Genomic DNA, 18,683 nt, shown 5'->3' with positions numbered 1-18,683 from the left:
CAACTATGAACGTATTAGCTAGGCTTTAGCTTCAGCCAAGTGGAAGCTAAATTGTCTAGTCATTCATATGTAAATTAGGTTGTTACCTGGGAATGTTACTCTGGAGCTCCCTGATTGTTTACCAGGAGATGAAAGCATGACCAGCTTTTAAATCAAACTTTATTCAGTCTTAAAACCTGCTCTGAAACAAACAGGAGGCCGTAACCTGCAGCCAGGTTTAACACTTAGAGTCCCCCGAGAGCAGCAGTGCCCAGGCTTCCACCTTTCTACCTTTAAAACCCGCCTTCCAAATGGCTGGTAGGCTTTTAGCTAGGCTTTAGCTTCAGCCAAGTGGAAGCTAAATTGTCTAGTCATTCATATGTAAATTAGGTTGTTAGCTGGGAATTCTGGAGGGGAGTGCGGGTGTGTGAATGAGGGGGTGGGGGGGCTGCTAAAAGCCGTGAACTTTCCTTTTGTGTTCGTCTTGATGCATTCTCAATCATCCAGGGAAATAAATCTCCAAAAGTCACCAACTTGGAGTGTTTCAGTTTGCCATCTTAGGGAGAAATCAACAAACATGGGTGTAGGTCCTTTGTTGCTGAGATTTATTGATGAAAACAGTACAAAAAACCAACCATTTGCACACATATTTACAAATAATAATAAAAAGTGAGTGAGTACATTTCAACATTTTCAGCAATCACTCACAATCCTGGCACTGCCATGGTATCTGTAGTCTGCATTTACCACATGTGTATCTGTAGCAGCGAACACATCGCTCAGTGGCATGATTGTTCTTGCATTTGTGTTTGACCTGACACATGGCTCTTTTTCCAGGGCTAGGTGTGGAGGGTTGTGTCCAAAGCAACTGTTCTTTTCTTGCGTTCTTCGCAGCTACATGAGAGTGAGCCAACTCTCTTGCAAGCTCCACCAGGAAGTCCACCCGTCTTTCCTTCGTCCCGGTGCATGCTTGATACAGCACATGTGCATTCAGTGCTGCCATGTCAATCATGTTATAAAACACGGCGACTGGCCAGCGCCGTGTTCCTCTGCGGACAGTGTACTCCCGAACCATCTGGTCCATCACATCCACGCCACACTTTGTTTTGTTGTAAAGGGTGACAGTGTTTGGCTTCCTTTTGGTAGTGTTATCAGTCTGAACCACGCTGTGCATGCTGCTAAGAATATAGACTGTCTTCTTCCGTTTGGCCGCATACGCCGTCAGCGTGGCAGCAGAGGTTGAAAACACCTAAGAAATAAGATAAATTGTTATTTCCATAGCACTTTTACACACAATGAAACACATAAACATAGAACCACAAAAGACCTGCAACATACCTGAGTGGTGAATTCATTGCGATCTGTCTGTCTAGTGGATTGAGGAATTTCCCTGCGAATCTTGTGGACTGTGCCGAGGATGGTGGTTTTCCGTCCAAGAAGTTTTTGCGCAAGTGAAAGCGATGTGAAGAAATTGTCCGTGGTAACATTTCTGCCCTTGTCTAGGAATGGTTCCATCAGCCTCATCACTACATCTTCAGAAAGTCTCTCCTCACTGGGACGATTGGGGTCCTTGCCAAGATATGGGAGGACATTGCAAATGTACTTGGATTTTAGGTCGCAAGCCACCCAAAACTTGATCCCAAACTTGTCAGGTTTACTTGCAATATACTGCAGGAAACAGCACCGAGTCTTTGATGGGAAAAGCTGTTCATCAACGGTGATATGTAGACCAGGGTTGTAGCACGTGATGCAGTTGGTGACAAATGATCCCCACACACTGGAAATTGCAGCGAACTTATCAGTCTTTGCTCGATCACAGCGGGTGGACTTGTCATCAAAGCGTAGGTGTTGCATGATGTCTTGGAAGCGGTTTCGTGCCATAGTTCCAATTATCTGTGGGTTTCCCAGGTTTGCTGACCAGCAGTCACGTAGAGATGGAACCCTGTTAACTCCCCGCAAGATGACAATTGCAATAAATGCCATTAGTTCAGGGAGGTCCATGAACCAATGAACATGCTCCGTTTGCTGTGCATGTTGAATAGTCCATTCTTGAATGCTACGAAGCATGTCAAGAGTGATGAAACACAGGAAGCTCTGAAGGCGACTTGAGATACTTCTCCTGGCCTTAGCCGTTGGCTCTCCATCTGCAGCGTACGCTTCTATTGGGGTGAAAGGGAGACAGGTCCCCACCTGTTCTTCACGCCACACTGTGCCATCTTTCGCTGTCTCAGTCCCCAAACAAGCTCTCTTTTTAGGTGGAGAAGCAGTCTCCTCATCTGCAGTGTGAACAAATTCAAATTGTGAGCAATGGGAAGGTCAAACAAAATCACAAATGCATGCATAGATACTAATTATAATTCCAGTATCTCCTCCTCTGTATCAGAATAATGTCTGAAATATCTTACTTACTACATCCACTTACTTGTTTGAAATGAAATAGGAAATGATATGAAATGAAATGTCTTCCTAAATAAAAAGAAACAACTAGAGTTAGGGTTACTAGCTAACCCTAATCCTGCTCTGCTTTTTTAGTATTTCTCACTTACTTGTTTGAAATGAAATAGGAAATAATATGAAATGAAACCTAACCTGAAGACTGATCAGACAGCTCCGAGTCCGAATCCGGCTGAAGTTCTAGGTCTTCTCCATCCGAGTCACAAGGGTTGACTTCGCTCAGGATCATTTCCAAGGCCTGCTGCATTTTCTTTCCTTGGAGAGGAGGTTCGTACACCACAGAATTCTTCAGGGCAATGAAGGATTAGGCTAAATGCAGTGAGATTGTATCCACCTCAACACAAAAGGAAGTCCCCCCCCACACACACACACACACACACGCACACACAAAGAGGCAGTTGGCAGTTACACATCAGCAATCATTCACACACACCCACTCCCCTCCAGAATTCTCAGGTAACGACCTAATTTACATATGAATTGATGCTAAAGACTAGTGATGGTCCGCTTGAAGCTGAAGCTCCAGTGCGTGTGTCAAAAAAATCAACACACTGCTTCAGAAGCTCTGTGTCGAAGCTTGATTCGTTTGGCCAGAGTCACGTGATCAGTGACGTCCGAAGCTTCATTTAGAACCGAACTGCTTCGGTGTCTGATTCAATGGTTTAAAAGGAAATGAATCATTCGCGGGATTTGTGGAGTGTTTTGATGGTGACAGCGAACCACTGATCATTCCACTGAGAGATTTGGAGCCAGCGAGGAATAAAGGAGGTTCTGTTGTGTGGGAGAATTTTGAGTTGATTTTGGTCGATCGGGTGGGTTTTCCAGCTCTGTGTTCTGGCCGTTTGCTTTTGTTTTGTGCGTGTTTATTATATCTGAAAAAGGTAAAATGTCACAACTCTGCTTCCATAATATAAATATCATTAAATAACTTTAGAAAGACTTCCACTTGACTCTTTACATGTAATGTTGTAAAACTATATATTTTATTGTTTAATTAATCTGAAAATGTTAGTCTGCCAAATGTGCAGCAATTGAATTTATCTATTCTCTTTAGCTGATAGTTTGTGGGGCCCAGGTAGACTGTATACCTGCATCTCTACCAGTTTCTCTGCGCTCCAGCCTCCTCTGTGCCATGTGAAGGGATTTTCCTTAATGCAGGAGAAATTATCGCCACGAAAAGGAACAGTTTCGGCCATCGCACAGTGGAACAAATTTTCTTCTTAAATACAAATGAAAAAGGGTTACCTTAAATGCATCATGTTTTTAATTTGCAAGTTCATAAGCATTTTTCCTTTTCCATTTCACAATCAGTTCTACCCCCAGGTCAAAAATATGTCTTGAAAAATTTCCCTAATATAATATTATTTATAAATACACCTGTCTAGCGATTAACTGCATAAGTGCATGGAGGCAGGACCTCACAGCAGAAGCATACTCCATAATGTGTTGTACATTATCATATGTATATTATATGTAATGTGGTATTTTTCAATTATTGTATTTACCAACATCAAGAAGTCACAAGCAAAGGAAGACCACACCATGGTGCATGTTTAAACAAGGAGAGTTTATTAAACAAATAAACCACATTTTTAACCACCAAAGAATACACGTTCAACGCAACACAACGGCGGCCCAATATCAGACAGAACTCCGCTCTGTAGTGGGCAATCTTAATGAAGCAGTTGGTTTTATTTTGTGGATTCAAGCGGCTCTTCATATTTTTGGCCACCAGATGTCACCAGAGAGGACGGTGTTGAAAAGCTTCGAGTAATGAACCGTTTTTCAATACAAGCTTCAGAAAGCTTCATTTGGCCATCACTACTAAAGACGAGCCAAGTTCGCTTCCATTTGGCTGACAGAGGGTTAGAAAAGTCTGGGGCTCTACTTAGAGCCCCCGAGAGCAGCCAGTTGGCTTTTCTACCTTTAAAACCTACCTTTAAATCGCCCTGCATCGTCACAAGAGTTTGGACTTTTGCTCGTCAACATTTCAGCTAGTCTGTTTGATTTCATGAAATGAAGTCTTCGTCCTCTTCCTGCTGCAGGACGAGTTGGATTTATTAAAGCACACAGCGCCTCTGTGTGAGCGCGCACATCACTGACACCGACGTTTAAACCTGCTCCCATTCAACGGCACCGCCTGCAGAATATTCAGGTGAAATGTCAGAATAAGAAAATGCTTTATTTCCAATATTACTGTAGTTATTTTTGGGAGCGCTCAGGTTTAGAGTCCTGTAAAGGATCTGAACTCACCGATGACGGAAAGTCGCAGTCACACTTCATGTGCAGCTCTTATCTGGTTTTACTTTACCTTCATTAACCTTTGAACCAAAAACTCAGGACCGAAAAGAACGAGAAAACAAAAAAAAGATCTCTCTCACACACATACACAGAGAGACTTGAGACTGCTAGAAAAACATTTCAAATCCACAAAACATATAAAATAACTTAAAAAAATATTCAAGGCTGCAGGATAACAGAAATGTACAAATATAAGCTCTTATTGTGAAGTGTAAGTGGAACTTCCGTCTCCTGCTGTTGACGCAGCCGCAGTGCGCTGCAGGGACTAAAATCCGGCGGCTGCTGCCTGTTTTCGGCTGTTTTCGGGCTCTTCCGGTCAGCATGGCGCACCTGCGGCTCCTCCGCGCGGCGGTAACGGAGCGGCTCGCGGCGGCGGCGGAGGAGATCCTCGTGCTGGTGGAGAGAGTGATGGTGGAACGCGAGGACGAGCTCATCCGCCTGTACGCACCTACGAAGCCCGTGACTGTCGGCGGGGACGCGCACACAGGTCCGGTCCAACGTGAGCGAGCTTCTGGTTCTGTTGTTTATTTTTCACAATAAAAGCTTCAGCGGAACGAAAACTGACAGACCCGCTAACGTCAAACTTCCTCACCTGGTTCCGCCCCCTGACGTCACAGGTTTGAGCTCCTCTGAGGGTGAAGGAAACACGCTGAATAAACTCTTTCATTAATCGGGTGATGTTTGACTCGAGCCGGCTCCAAGCTCTTTGAACAAATAAACAAACGTTCTGTTATTTCTGCTTTGGTTCGTTATCAGGGCTAGTTTTAGCCCCTCCCCCCCAGCATCAGTGAGCAGATCAACACAGGCTGACCTGATGGATTATAATAAATGAGTGTTTAATGTGCGAGGCTTTCACACTCTGAGTATAAAAACGAATAAAGACAAACGCAGGTGTTCTGATTTAATCATCGTAAAAGGATTGTAAAGTTGCTTTCAGACAACAGTCAAAGTTTCTCACTGAGGCTCTTCAGGTAGACTTCAGACCCTCCCACCTGCACTGAGGGGTCCTCCAGAGATCTGATTGGTCAGCAGGCAGGGAGACCTGTCCTGGGCTCGTCTATGGGGAGATGAATGGGTTAGCTAGCGTGGTTAAGTCGCCATGGCAACCTACACTGATCACACCCGGTGGCGAGCAGGTTATCTTCAGTGTCAGCTTAAAACTGTCACGTTCTTCCTGATTCTTTTATTCACGGCAGGGGTCTCGACCTCCAGTCCTCGAGGGCCTGAGACGTTTCCATGTGTCCCTGCTGCAGCACACCTGAATGCAACTAGTAGGTCATTAACAAGAGTACAGAACTTGACTGCATGCTGAAGTGGCGACCCCTAACCCCACTCAAGTAAATGCAAGAAAATTCAAGTGTTTGGAAAAATGTCCTTCTGACAATACATTTATTGCACCATGTTCATTCACTAATGAGCTGCTCGTCGATTTGTTTTCTGCAGTTTGTGGTTCTGTTTGTTTTCTTTAAGCTCAAGAATCTTTTTAATGTTTCAAATATTCTCCAGAAATAAAAAAAAACACGCTCTCGTCCTCTGCAGACACTCAGCACCTCCAGGAGTCTGAGCCGCCGACCATCAAGCAGGAGCAGCAGGAGCAGCAGGAGGAGGTGTGGGTCGCTCCTCAGGCAGCAGAGGAGGATGTTAAACCATTCAAGCATGAGCTGCCTGAGGAGGAGGAGGCTCAGATGGTGGAGATAATGAAAGACGAAGCCCAGCCGAGCACTTCCTGTGAGGAGCCCGTTGCTCCTCCTCCGCATGGTGCTCCTGCTGTTGGTGAAGGCGGTGGAGGAGGTGGGACTTCCTGCAGCTGTAAAGTTTGCGGGATGAAGTTCAGCTACCGGGGTTCTCTGCTGAACCACGCCGAGACTCACGCCGCCACCGAGTGCTGCCTCTGCAGCGTGTGCGGCGAGCCGCAGGCTGACCGGCAACGCCTGCTGGAGCACCTACGGACACACCTGAAGAGCCACGTCTGCAAGTTATGTGGGAAAAGCTTCCAGCGGCGGGTGGAGCTGAAGGTGCACACACGCAGCCACACGGGCGAGAAGCCTTTCAGCTGCCGGCTGTGCGGGAAGCGATTCACCCGCAAGAACAACATGGAGATTCACATGAGGACGCACACTGGCGAGAAGCCGTACCACTGCACCATCTGTGGGAAGGGCTTCAACATCACCTCCTCCATGATCCGCCACGCCCGCACGCACACCGGGGAGAAACCCTACAGCTGCCGCATGTGTGGGAGGGGCTTCACGGCCAGCTCGGACATGAAGATCCACATGAGGACGCACACGGGCGAGAAGCCCTACACCTGCCCCGTGTGCGGGAGGGGCTTCGCTCTCAGCACGCCACTTAAACACCATATGAAGCACCACACGGAGGAGCGGCCGTACTGCTGCAGCCACTGCAACCGCTGCTTCAGCGACGTGTACACGCTGCGGCGCCACATGAAAAACCACGGTGAGAGTGCAGCGTCCTGACGGGTGGCGAGGACTGTGGGCGGAAATCACACTTCCTGTTTTAACCACAGATTGGGTGGTGCCACTCCGTGAATCAGGACTTTTTTTTTTCCTTTTATAATCTGGATTATTTATCAGGCGCTGCGGGGTCGACCGCCATTCGCTGTCAGTTACGGACCAATGAGAGCCCAAAAGTGGAACGAGGTCACATGGGCTCGAGGACGCCGCAGACGCCACGGCCGTGACTTATTTCCTGTTAAAGTTCTGGAGGCCGCATTCACACCTGGTGCACTTTTAAACCTCCACGCAGTCTCACGATGATAAAAACCTGCGTGGTGTCTGCAGACCGCGGCTCACGGTTCACCTGCAGAAACACTTCTTCACGCCCTCTGGATCAGTGAGGCCCAGACTGTGTGTCATGGCCCTCTGGTGGGCCCTGAAGGTACTGCAGGCCGGACAGAGCTCATGCGCAATAAAAATCTCAGCTCAAAAGAGTTTAAAATCTTTAACATTCACACTTTCTAAACCTTTAGACAAGAAGAAGATTCAGTTTCCTGTTAATTCTGACAGGATTTGGTTGATGACATCAGATTTTTCCATGAAAGTTTTCTTTTGAATGCCAGAAGAACTTTTTGACTCAGGTTTTACATTTTAGCTTAAAAATTCCTTTAAAATTTACACTGAAAGAATGAAACATCCACGGGACGTAAACAAGTTCCTCGCTGCTGTTCCTAAGTGATCGTTTTAAACATTTCTCAAAAGACAAGATTCAAAAACAGCACAGACACACAGGTCACGTGTCAGTTTCCTCTCATTTTAGTTTTTATTAAAGGCGATGCAGAAGTTTGAGACCCAATAAAATTTTCTTTTCATGTGATTTGCTTTGATCTGTGTTCAAAGGGAACCAGAGTAAATATGGTGTCAGTCTGATCAGAACTGATATTAATATTTTGTTTTATTTAAATGTTGGGATTTTGTGTGAAATATAAAAAATGAATGCAGTGACCTCTGACCTTTTCAACAAATAAGACATCACTTTGTATATTTTATATTCAGGAATCTTTTGATGCACAAAAAAGGTTTAAATAAAGTTGATACAGGAGCTTTCACACAGCAGCAGCCCAGATGTTTTCAGGTGTCGCTTGATGAGTTCACCTGCTCGGCCCTCCGTGTTCGGTTTCATGACCTCAGGACGTCGGCGGTTAACTTTTGCGTGGTTGGTCTGGATGACGAGAGTTGGCAACAGAAAACACGTCAAACATTCGGTGTGCGCAAGGACTCAAACACTCTGTTTAGGAGGAAAAGCCCACGGATGGAAACATGCATGTAGTTATTCCCTCTTTAGTTCCCGGAGTTTTCCAGAGTTTTCCAATTTTCAGTCTTATAAAAACAAAAGTAAAAGCTAACCCTGCAGTTCCTCTAACGTCCACTGGAGGCTCCATGTTAAAATGTTTACAGTTAACACCTGTACAGGGGGAGGATGTTCTTACAGCTCACCTGTTTACATTTATTAAGGCTTAAGGTTTGCATTATTAGAGGCGTGGCCTCTTTGACCAGCAGGTGGATGGTGACAGAGGTGGGTGGAGCCGCTAGCTGTCTGCTGGGCTTCACTTAAGCTAACCCGACCCCTGGACCGTCTTTGTGGTGTTGGGACCCGATCCTCCAAATGTGTCTCCGTCATGCCTCCAGGAAACCAGCATGGCAGCCGTTGTAACACTAGCGCTAAGGCTCTGTGGCGTTTACGTCCATCTTTGTGTTACAGTCTGCTGAGAAAACAGGAGCACACGCGAACAAACTGTAGGAATTTATTTATTATTCAAATGTTACGTTTGGATTTACAGGCACGTGGGCACAAACAAGAACAAACACTCGGGTGGTTCAGGTCCTCACAGGGCTGCAGACGTGCGGCCCTGCACGCCGCGCAGCTCGCACATCACTGTCTGAGGCGACGTGGGGGGCGGTGCAAAACGAATAAGCGGTTCATTATAACTTAAAATACTGTTTATACATCACGTGAGCTGCACCACCTGCAGAGCGGCCGAATGGATGGAGGAGGGAAATAAAAACAGACAAAAGCCTCCCCAGCACTGGTCAGGGGAGGGGGTTTCAAAATAAAAGCACAATAGTCTAGTGGCATTTTAAATTCTCTTTGGGACCTGATTTTTAAACAACAAAAAGAAAAACCTGCTTCAGTACCGACACGAGGACAAAATGAAAGCATGGACGCCCTCGCAGGAACTTTAATATTAAGGCACAAAAACACTAATCAAAAGCTACTTTAGCCACATGTGACTTGTTAACTCCATTCAGTGAAATGACTGGTGAGGCAGGCCACGCCCACTCAAAAAACAACCTGATTGGTGAGAGGGTGAAAACAAACACGAGAATCAAAACACAAACGTAATGGTGTCGCTATGAGGCAGCAACACTGAGCCTTGTATACAAGCAAGCATAATAATAATAATAATAATAATAACTAGGCACATGTGATGAGATATTCATATTTATAGATATTTATAGATATTTATGCTGGAGGTTCCCGTTGATTGATTGTGATGGAGGCTGTTTGCAGGGTGGAGAAAATCAGCCCGTCCTGAATCATCAGATATTTACACACGACAAAAGTTCCTCACTCTGTGTCAGAATAATAAAAAAAACATTCACACAAAAATAGAACATTTGAAATAATTATTATTAGCACCAGTGTATCAGATAAAACTCTCGCTACGCAAAATGTACAAAGTTGCATAGTGTTGGATCGAGCCTGGAGCGAAGCGTTAACGCGTGACAGTCCAGACGGGAGCGTTGAAGCGTGGAGAGCGCGCCGAAGACGAAGCAGGAAAAGCCCCGAAAACACAAAACTGAAAAGACTTCCTGCCAAACACCTGCGACAGCTTATCGACACCGAGGAGCAGCAATGCTCGCGTCGCTCTCCCAGATCGTCTTGCGACAGGAAATCGTCAAGAACATCGAAATAACATCGAGATTTCATCTCATTGCAAGAAAGAAATCAGCGTTTTAGAGCCATTCTGGGTAAAAACGCTCACTCGGCATTTTATCTTTTTAACAACATCCTGAATCTCACATCTCTCACAGTCATGACGGCGCTTTCATTTTACCTTCGTAACTCGAGAGAATCTCCCAGGTTTACATCTTCAGGCTCAATATTCCAAGTTTTACATTTTTAATTTTTTGCAAGCTTGACGAGAAATCTTGATATCATCGCGATGCGTCGTCTAGAAACGAGTTTAGTTTTGAAATGTTTTTGGATTTCTGCGGTTCGTCGCGGAGCGGCCGAGTTTGCATCTTTAACCTGTTTGGAGGAGAAAACACTGTCGGAGGAGGTGCAGGATGAGGAGGTCTCCTGCTGTTTGCATGGGCACGTAGCTTCAGAGGAAAAGCGAGGGTTCCTTCACTGTGTTTGCCGGTTAGAGGAGGCAGTGGCGTTCAGTGAGCGGACGCTGCGAAAGCGCCCCTGGGCACGATGGGAAATGGCTGGTGGGACACAGAAAACAGAAATGTGGGCAGAGCTTCCTGCGTCGCTCAAACTTCCTGCTGTGGAGCAGACGGCTGCAGTCACGTCGGGTTTGTGGTTCTGGTTCCTCCGCACGGCTTCTCGACGCCGTTTAGTTCGTTCGAGCGTAACCACGCCCCTGCGTCTCGGGAAAAAAAAATCAGCTGCTTCTCGGCGGCTGAAAACGTGATCATGGTTTCACACGTCGGCTTCTGTCTCGTCAAAGAAAAAAAAATCTGAAACAAAAAGTGTTTTTGGTAAAAGGCGGCGTGCTCGCCGGAGTGTTAGATGTGAGTGTGGGGCAAGGGGCGGGGCTAGAGGAAGAGAAGGGCGGGGTTAGGGTTAAGGATTCTCCAGGGACTGCGTGTTGAAGCAGCCTTCGGGTAATGTGTTCTTGATGTCGTTGAGGTTGGCGATGTCGGCGCGGATCTCGCGGATCTGCCGGTCGTAGTCGTTGATCATCGCCTCCTGAGTCTGCGCCACGTTGTTCAGCTCCTTAAGCTTGTTCTCCAGGTCGCTTTTGTCCATCTCGCCCTTGGCCTTCTTCAGCGACTCGTCGATCTCATTCAGTTTGCTCAGGTCGATCTTATCGATGTTTCCTGCACACGAAACAAAACCACAGTTAGTTTCCCCGTCAATCGCTCAGTTCTTTAATTAAAAAGGCAGCGTTATGGTTTCTCCCGAAGAAAGGAGTCATTCTCAGAAGTTCAGGTGCTGCAGCTCGACTGGTGTTCTTACCAAGCTGGTTCATCAGGTCCGTGATGACCTTCAGGACCGTCTTCACTGTACTCTTCGCTTTGCGGGCGTTATCCTCGGCGTCCTTTGCACTGTTTGAAGCCTGAGGACAGGAACACGGATGTTAAACTTTTTATAATGTCCGGAGAAAGAGTCTGAGAGTTCAGTGACGAGCGAGTCGTACCATCCCCGCCATCATCATGTCCTGGTCGGCCTGGGCCTTCTTCTCCTCGAGCTCCTTCTCGGCGTCGGTCAGCTGTGCCATCAAGTCGTTGACCTCGTTGTCGAGATTGGTGGTGTCCTGGAAGGCTTTTTCCGCCTCCTCTTTGGTCTTGGCGGAGCCCTGCGAGGACACGAGTTTAATCACAGTGAGAGGAGAGAAACCGGCGAGCTGACACAGGCCAATGACGAGCCGCCGCTTTACCTTCTGCACATTACTGGCTATCCTCTCGGCGTCCTCCGCCTTGCTCTTTGCCTCTCGAGCATCGACGGCAGCGTTGCCCAGCGCCTCCTCCGCCTGCCTGGTCTTCTCGTTGGCGGCCATGATAGTGGCGTTGATGATGGGGATCTTCTTCAAGGCTTCCTCTGCGGCGGTCTTGTTGTCGTTGACCCTCTTATCAAAATCTGCAGGAAGTCAGAGAGAAAAACCCCGCAGGTGGACGAGGATCAGAGTTACGTGACGAAAACGGCTTTATTTTAAATCTCCGTGCAGATTTTTACCATCTCACCCGGAGCCTGAAGCAGAAATGGTGCATTTCAGGAAAATGGAAAAGGGGACGCATTACAAACTATTAGCACCTTCAAGAGGTTTTTTTGTTGTTAAAGTCAACTCAAAGCCTCGATGGACAGTTTTACAGGATTTTTTATTAATTATCTTGTTTTGAACGGACCAATAACGCAGCACGGACAGAAACCGGTGAACGGCGGACACTCGGGTACCTCTGAGGTTGTCCAGGATGTCCTGAGCCTCCTTAAACGTCGCCTGGCCCTTCTTCGCCGCCTCCTCGGCCAGAGCTTTGGCGGCGTCGGCTCGAGCGAGCAGCTGATCGGCCGTCTGTTGCACAGGAAGAGGAAACAGTTTTGTGTGTTGCGTTTTTTTCTCCTGAGAAGCTCCCAGAGGCCCTGAACTCACCTGCTGTTCACTTTTGCCTTTATCCAGCAGTTTGCGCACTTCCTGCTCTTTGGGCTTCAGGTCTTCTCGGAGGTCGTTGTACTCCTTCTCCGTCTTATCGATCAGCTTGTCGACGTCCGTCGCCTCCTTCTTGATCTTATTGGCATCCTCCTGAAAACAAACGTGAGTTACGACACTTTTCCTCCGCTGTTTCACATTAAACTGCGGCGTCCATCTCTCACCTCCAGGGCCTTGGTGTCGATCTGCGGGAGGCTGGTCAGGTTAGCGAAGAGCTTCAAAGCTTTGTTTCCGGCCTCCTCGGCCTCGGTCTGAACCTTGGTGGCCTGTTTCTCCAGGCTCTTGGCCAGTTCCTTCGCCTCGTTGTACCTGGACAGGACACAAAACACAGACGATCAGGAAGTCTGCTCAACGACTCTTCCTCTTCCATCTTTGAAGGAAATGTCTGACAACAAAAATCACTCTGGATCTGAAGCCAGCTGTGAGACCAAAGAACGAGCTGTACGTTTCTGTCCTTTCCAAAACGATCTGATGAACAGCTTGCTGGATGCACGAGAGCCCGTGTGGACGAGCTGCAGAGCATCAAATAACATTAAAAGAATCCCAAAAACTTCAGTATTAATTCCAGCGATTGGCATTATTATGGTATTATAAAGGGATGAAAAATGACTTTAAGAAGCAAAGTAACGACAAAAGGAAAATGACTGAAGGGGCGGAGCTCTAGACTAACGGGTCGCCACGGTTGCACTGGTGCCGCACCAGCAGAAAAGTTAGGCGCACCCAAGTTTTTCAACCGCATTGCTGAACACCGCAGTGTTATAATAAGAGAATGAATAATACAGAAAACAGATTTGAGATGAGAAACTGTTCTTGGAGTACACACGCACACACGCACGCACGCACGCACGCACGCGCACACACACACACACACACACACACAGCGTGTGTGAGTTTTATTGTGGTGGAAGCAAAACAGCGACGCTCAGAGGGAATTCATGACGATGTTTATCAAATGTGGAGCGTAGTTTGATCTTCTTTTGCTGCTGGTTCAGTGAATTTTGGTTGGCGAGAGACAAAACCTGCAGCTCAGAATCAACACAAAAAAGACGTAAACACAGCGCGGACCCGACGCATCAGCGAGCTGTCGGCTTTCAGCCCCGACGGCGTGTCCGTGTACGGGCCGTCGGGTCAGAAAGCCGAAACAGAAAACTGATTCTGATGCTTCGGGTCTGTGTTTCCGTCTTTGTGTGGAGTCCGTGTGCCTGCTCTCATTTACTGTTTGTGGAAATATTTAACCTGAGATTCTGGCGTTTCTGGCAAAACACAGTTATACTTAAAAGTCGATTCAGGATTAAATGAATCGATATCGCTTTATTCAAGCTACTCACCTCCCTCTCTGCCTGCACTTTCAACTGGACCACGGCCAATCAGAGAGGTCCCGCCCTTGACTATCTCTGATTGGTTTAGACAACGATAACGTGCGTCTGTTGTTGACCACACGGAGACTTTCAGAGTTGCAGACACTTTTTCTTTTTTTACTCAAACAGTTGGTCGATGCGGTGCGACCTAAGATTTTTTTAGTTGCACCATTGAAAAATTTGGTCACATTTGCACTCCAGAGCCCTGGGGGGAGACAAACTGGCCAACAAAATGGGATGCAAAGAAACCACCAAGGAGTTCAGAAAGTTACTATAAAAATAGTTAAAAATGAAAAAAAAAAAAATTCCTCACAGCTATAATGACCAGGAGACACAATATGACCACAAAGAGATGCAAAATGACCACAGAGCCGCGTATAATCACTACAAAGGTCCCAAGAATGAGTCGAAATAAAGCAAATTAACCACAAGAACAAGAAAAAAATAGAGACTCAAAAAAAGGGATGGAATAACTGAACAGATGTGACCGAAGATTCAAAAAACCACAACGTGGACAAAACCGAAGCAGAGCAACCGTGAAGGATGAAAAACAAATGAAGGGGAGACGAAACCTCCAAAAAACCTCCACAGGGCCAAACCGAGGAGGATTTCTCACACAAAGCAACAAAAACCTCACAAATCAAAAACAAAAAGGCAAAAACCACCTGTAACCATGACGGCAGGGAAAAACTAACTAAAGTGAGGTTTCGTCAGGCGGTGGGACGTACTTCGTGTTGAGCTCCTCGATCTCCTCGCTCGTTTTCCTCTCTTTCTCCAGAGTCTTCTGCAGCAGGTTGTATGCTTTGTTGGACGTATCGTTGGCGTCTTTGGCGATCCTCTCAATCTGGTCAGCGTCCATCTTGTGTCTGCAGGGAGAAAAGTCCAAACGGTTTGTGTCTTTGACGAGTATTCAGGTTAAGGTCAGGCCGTCAGCGCGTGTTGATGACACGTGTCGTGGGGTCTTACTTGTCGGCGAGCTTCCGCGCCTCCTCGGCCAGCAGCGTCAGGTTGTTGGGCGCTCCGGTGCCGCCGGGCGGTTTGATGTCCTGTCGATGACATCAGTCGTGTTTTATAAAAAACCCCAAATGCCTTAGAGCTTGGTTAGTCGCCATGGAAACAGCACCCTCACTCACCACTTTGCTGATGGCGTCCTTGGCTTTGTCCAGCTCCTGGCGGGCGCGGTCGATCAGGTTCTCGGCGTCGCGTACTCGGCCCCGGGCGAGGTCGGCCTGAGTGCCGGTGTCGTCCACTGTGTTTCGGATGCTCTTCAGACGGTTCCACTGAGTGGTCAGAGTGTTGTTGATGCCGTTTAGGCGGTCCAGCAGGCCTTGGTCCGCTTCTGCGGGGTCAAAGGTCACAGACATTCAGTCTGGCTTTCTGCTCAGCAACAGGAAATAAACTGCAAACGTCAGATCTCAGTTCAGGTCTCACCTTTGCTGGCCTTGGCCTCCTCCAGCAGGTCCATGATGGCCCTCTCTGCCTCCTTCAGACGATCCTCGAAGGCCTGATCGCTGACGGTGTCCTGACCCGAGCCGAGGTTATCGATCAGCGTCTGCAGTTCGTGAAGCTTCTGCCTCTGCTGGTTCACCTGGACGCGCAGACAGAAACGTTAGCTCCTCTGTGCGAGGAGAGCGAAGGCGTTGCCTCGGAGTCGGGCTCACCTTGTCTCTGACCAGACTGTAGCAGGAAGGACACTGCTGGCAGCCCGGCACCGAGCGGTTGTAGAAGTAATTCTCCTCACACATGTCGCACCGAGCTCCGACGAAGCCGGGCCGACACTCGCAGCGACCGTCCTCCTTACACTGACCCGACACGGAGCCCTCGGGGTCGCAATCGCAGGCTGCAGGAACAAAGACGAGGACGTCGGTCCATTAATAACAGCTCTCATACACACAGCACAGCTCGTCACCCTGAACGCTCAAAGGATTCTTAAAGTTACAGGACTCGGTTTTGTCTAACACACAGACTCGAGCCTGCCTGATGTGATGGAAGACGACGCGGCTCAGACCTGCAAACTGCAGGCTGAATAAAGTTGAACTTTACAGTTTGTTAGAGCAGAGAAGGTCTGAGTCTTCACTGAAGCAGGTGCTGCAGCGTCCAAGTGTGCAGGAATGCAAACTGGGATCCTGCCTTTCAGTCCCAGTTTACTCCACAATAACAGACGGCGCGCTGTGACATTACAAACTGCTGTGTTTACCTTAAACAGGTATCAGGGTTAAGGAAGTTCTCAGAGGATCTATTCTGGAGCCGTACAATATGATATCAAAAACAGCGTGTTGGCAGGTTGGATCTGTGCAGGTGCAGAAACTAGATTTAAACACTTCCTGGTGCACGGTGCACCTCGTGCACGCAGTTGATGCAAAGCCCTGAAAAGCTGATCATGGCTTCATGTTTCTGGTTCTAACAGACCTGAGCCGGTGCCTGCTGACCTCCGACCGGAGGAGATCCACCAGGATCTATTCTGGGTCCTGTTCTGTTCACGTAACGCTAAAACGTCACAGCGATGGACTCGCTGTGACATTATCGAGTTTCCTCACGTTTGCATCCAGACACGCTGAAGCCGAAGAAGTTGGTCTCGCAGCGCTCGCACCGAAGGCCGGTGACGCCCGGCTGACACTCGCACTGTCCCGTAACGATGTCACACTGGCCGTTGGTGGAGCCAATGGGATTGCAGTTGCACCTGTGGGGGGAAGTAGAAGAACATCATCTATGAGTAAACAACACAATGAAACACGTGCATGTTTGCGTTTTCCTGGAAGAATTGCTCAGAATCGACTAATCACAGGTTTCCAGTCAGCTGGAAATGAAAGAGAATTTAAAGTTTATCGCTGTAAGTGTGACTAAGACTGAGGTTTCGTGCCGTGAGCCCGTGAAGGCGCTCAGAACCGAAGCACAGCTACAGATGTGTGGGCGTGATGGACGCACCGCTCGCAGCCATTCCCGCTCCGCAGGTTGAAGAAGCCGGGCATGCAGGCGCTGCAGTCGCGTTCGGCCACGTTGGGGAGGCACTCGCACTGACCCGTGCCCTGAGAGCAGCTGCTCTGCTGGTTCCTGGTGCCGAGCGGCGAGCAGGCGCAGGCTGGGGACAAATCAGAGATCACACTGTTTCCTCGCTGCGCTCGCAATTCAAACATCACGGGAAGGATTTCGGTTTTGGACTCCTCTTACGTTTGCACTTGTCGGCAGGCTCGGGGGCCAGCGCGTTGCCATAGAAACCCTCTTTGCAGCGGTCGCAGAAGAAGCCGTCGGTGTTGTAGATGCATTTGAGGCACTCTCCGTTCTCGCGGTTGCAGTTTCCGACGGCGTTGGGGTCGATGTTGCCGCTGCACTTGCAGCTCCGACACGTTCGGACTACGCCGCCGTTCTGACCCAGAGGGTCGCCGAAGAATCCATCATCGCACAGCTCGCAGCGCTTACCTGCACACAGGTGAGGTCACGTGATTGGCACACGTAACAGTTAATCAAGGAAACCTATTTTTAATCACTTCATGAAACCTACAGGGCACCGGGGACACGCCCGACACCGGCACAGCATGGAAGAACAACACACCTCACACTGGACTAATGGCTACTCTGAAAGCTGAGGTACGAGGTACTGCTATGCAGTTTGGAAATAAAGAACAGTACAGTCTGGGAACCATTAGCTGACAGTTTAGCATCTGGTACCTGTAGTCCCAGTGGGGCAGTTGGTGCACACCACCTCTCTGGTTCTGGGAACGACAGCGCAGGTGGCTCCGGGCGGGCAGGGACATGGCTGACAGTCACCTGGCGTTCCCTGGGTGGCGTCGCCATAAAAACTGTCCTGGCAGCGCTCGCAGCTCAGACCGGCCGTGTTGTCCTGACAGTCGCACGCTCCTGGGTGGAGGACAGAAAAAGCAGCCCTGAGTATTAACGAACCCATCACTCAGCCCTCTGTGACGCGCTGACACCACCCTCACCTGTGTTGGTGTTGCAGGTCTCGCTGTGGCCGTTACAGTTGCACGGCTCGCAGGAGCTGAAGGGTCCGAGCTCCGGCTGGGCGCGGCGGTATCCAACCGTGCACTGCTCACAGTGCTGACCCTGGTAACCTTGAGGACACGTGCACTGCTCCACCCAGCGGGCCGGGACACCTGGTCCCCGCCTTGCTGTCACCAAGGAGACATCATCCAGGTAACCAGCACCTGGAGGGTGTGAGTGAACAATAGTAGACGATAAGAGTGTGTGTGTGTGTGTGTGTGTGTGTGTGTGTGTGTGTGTGTGTGTGTGTGTGTGCACGCTGCATACTCCTGTCGCTGTAGGTGCCGCGGATCTTGATGGCCGTCAGGTTGTGGAGAAGTTTGTAGAATTCGGCGTGGCTGATGGTCGGCCTCCAGGGGTAATCTGTGCTGTCGTGGAGCCTGAACCAAATTTAATCCAGACCAAAGACAAAAGCATTGAAAAGGAAAATCAGATTATCAAATAATCTACAGGGTTTAAATCAGCTGACATCATCAGCAGATTCTGAAACAAATCCTGAGAATCATACAAATATCACAGCTTCATCCAGATTATTTGCAAAACAAGGAGGACAAAACAGATTACCACCAAACCTCTAACTTAATCCAGATTAAGAGAGTATTAGTGGAGTTTAATAGTAATCACCCCGCGTTCACAATTCAACTAATCATTTTAAATCTTATGACCAAAATATTTTCAATTTAATCCAGATTAAATGACTATGA

The 18,683-nt window shown here is 48.2% G+C and overlaps 2 protein-coding genes across 3 annotated transcripts in view; one reads left to right on the top strand and one right to left on the bottom strand.

The window, feature by feature from the left end:
- Positions 1–5,010: 5,010 nt before the first annotated feature.
- Positions 5,011–7,208, top strand: LOC146612760 (uncharacterized). Its single transcript, XM_085377550.1, has 3 exons — positions 5,011–5,233; positions 5,931–6,005; positions 6,274–7,208. Exons 1-3 carry the CDS (start codon positions 5,056–5,058, stop codon positions 7,206–7,208), a joined length of 1,188 nt encoding a protein of 395 aa, XP_085233676.1. The 5' UTR covers positions 5,011–5,055.
- Positions 7,209–8,989: 1,781 nt separating this feature from the next.
- The window catches only part of lamc1 (laminin, gamma 1), a 48,459-nt gene continuing 38,765 nt past the window's right edge, over positions 8,990–18,683 (bottom strand). For both annotated transcript variants that reach the window (XM_085377364.1, XM_085377365.1), the window contains exons 11-28: positions 18,247–18,359; positions 17,922–18,143; positions 17,650–17,838; positions 17,152–17,400; positions 16,909–17,062; positions 16,521–16,663; positions 15,645–15,823; positions 15,415–15,571; positions 15,117–15,322; positions 14,950–15,029; positions 14,712–14,849; positions 12,790–12,934; positions 12,569–12,718; positions 12,376–12,490; positions 11,861–12,060; positions 11,621–11,779; positions 11,440–11,539; positions 8,990–11,300 (exon numbers count right to left, since the gene is read on the bottom strand). In XM_085377364.1, coding sequence (XP_085233490.1) covers positions 11,044–11,300; positions 11,440–11,539; positions 11,621–11,779; positions 11,861–12,060; positions 12,376–12,490; positions 12,569–12,718; positions 12,790–12,934; positions 14,712–14,849; positions 14,950–15,029; positions 15,117–15,322; positions 15,415–15,571; positions 15,645–15,823; positions 16,521–16,663; positions 16,909–17,062; positions 17,152–17,400; positions 17,650–17,838; positions 17,922–18,143; positions 18,247–18,359 — 2,956 coding nt within the window. In that variant the 3' untranslated portion in view covers positions 8,990–11,043. The remainder of the gene's footprint in view (positions 11,301–11,439; positions 11,540–11,620; positions 11,780–11,860; positions 12,061–12,375; positions 12,491–12,568; positions 12,719–12,789; positions 12,935–14,711; positions 14,850–14,949; positions 15,030–15,116; positions 15,323–15,414; positions 15,572–15,644; positions 15,824–16,520; positions 16,664–16,908; positions 17,063–17,151; positions 17,401–17,649; positions 17,839–17,921; positions 18,144–18,246; positions 18,360–18,683) is intronic.

Source organism: Diplotaxodon limnothrissa, linkage group LG18 (assembly GCF_057381915.1).
Source record: "Diplotaxodon limnothrissa isolate DT_005_m linkage group LG18, D_limnothrissa_male_GT1.1, whole genome shotgun sequence".
In the NCBI taxonomy this organism is placed as follows: Eukaryota; Metazoa; Chordata; class Actinopteri; order Cichliformes; family Cichlidae; genus Diplotaxodon; species Diplotaxodon limnothrissa.
The sequence above is the reverse complement of the archived record's forward strand: the minus strand, read 5'-3'. Positions and strand labels throughout refer to the sequence as shown.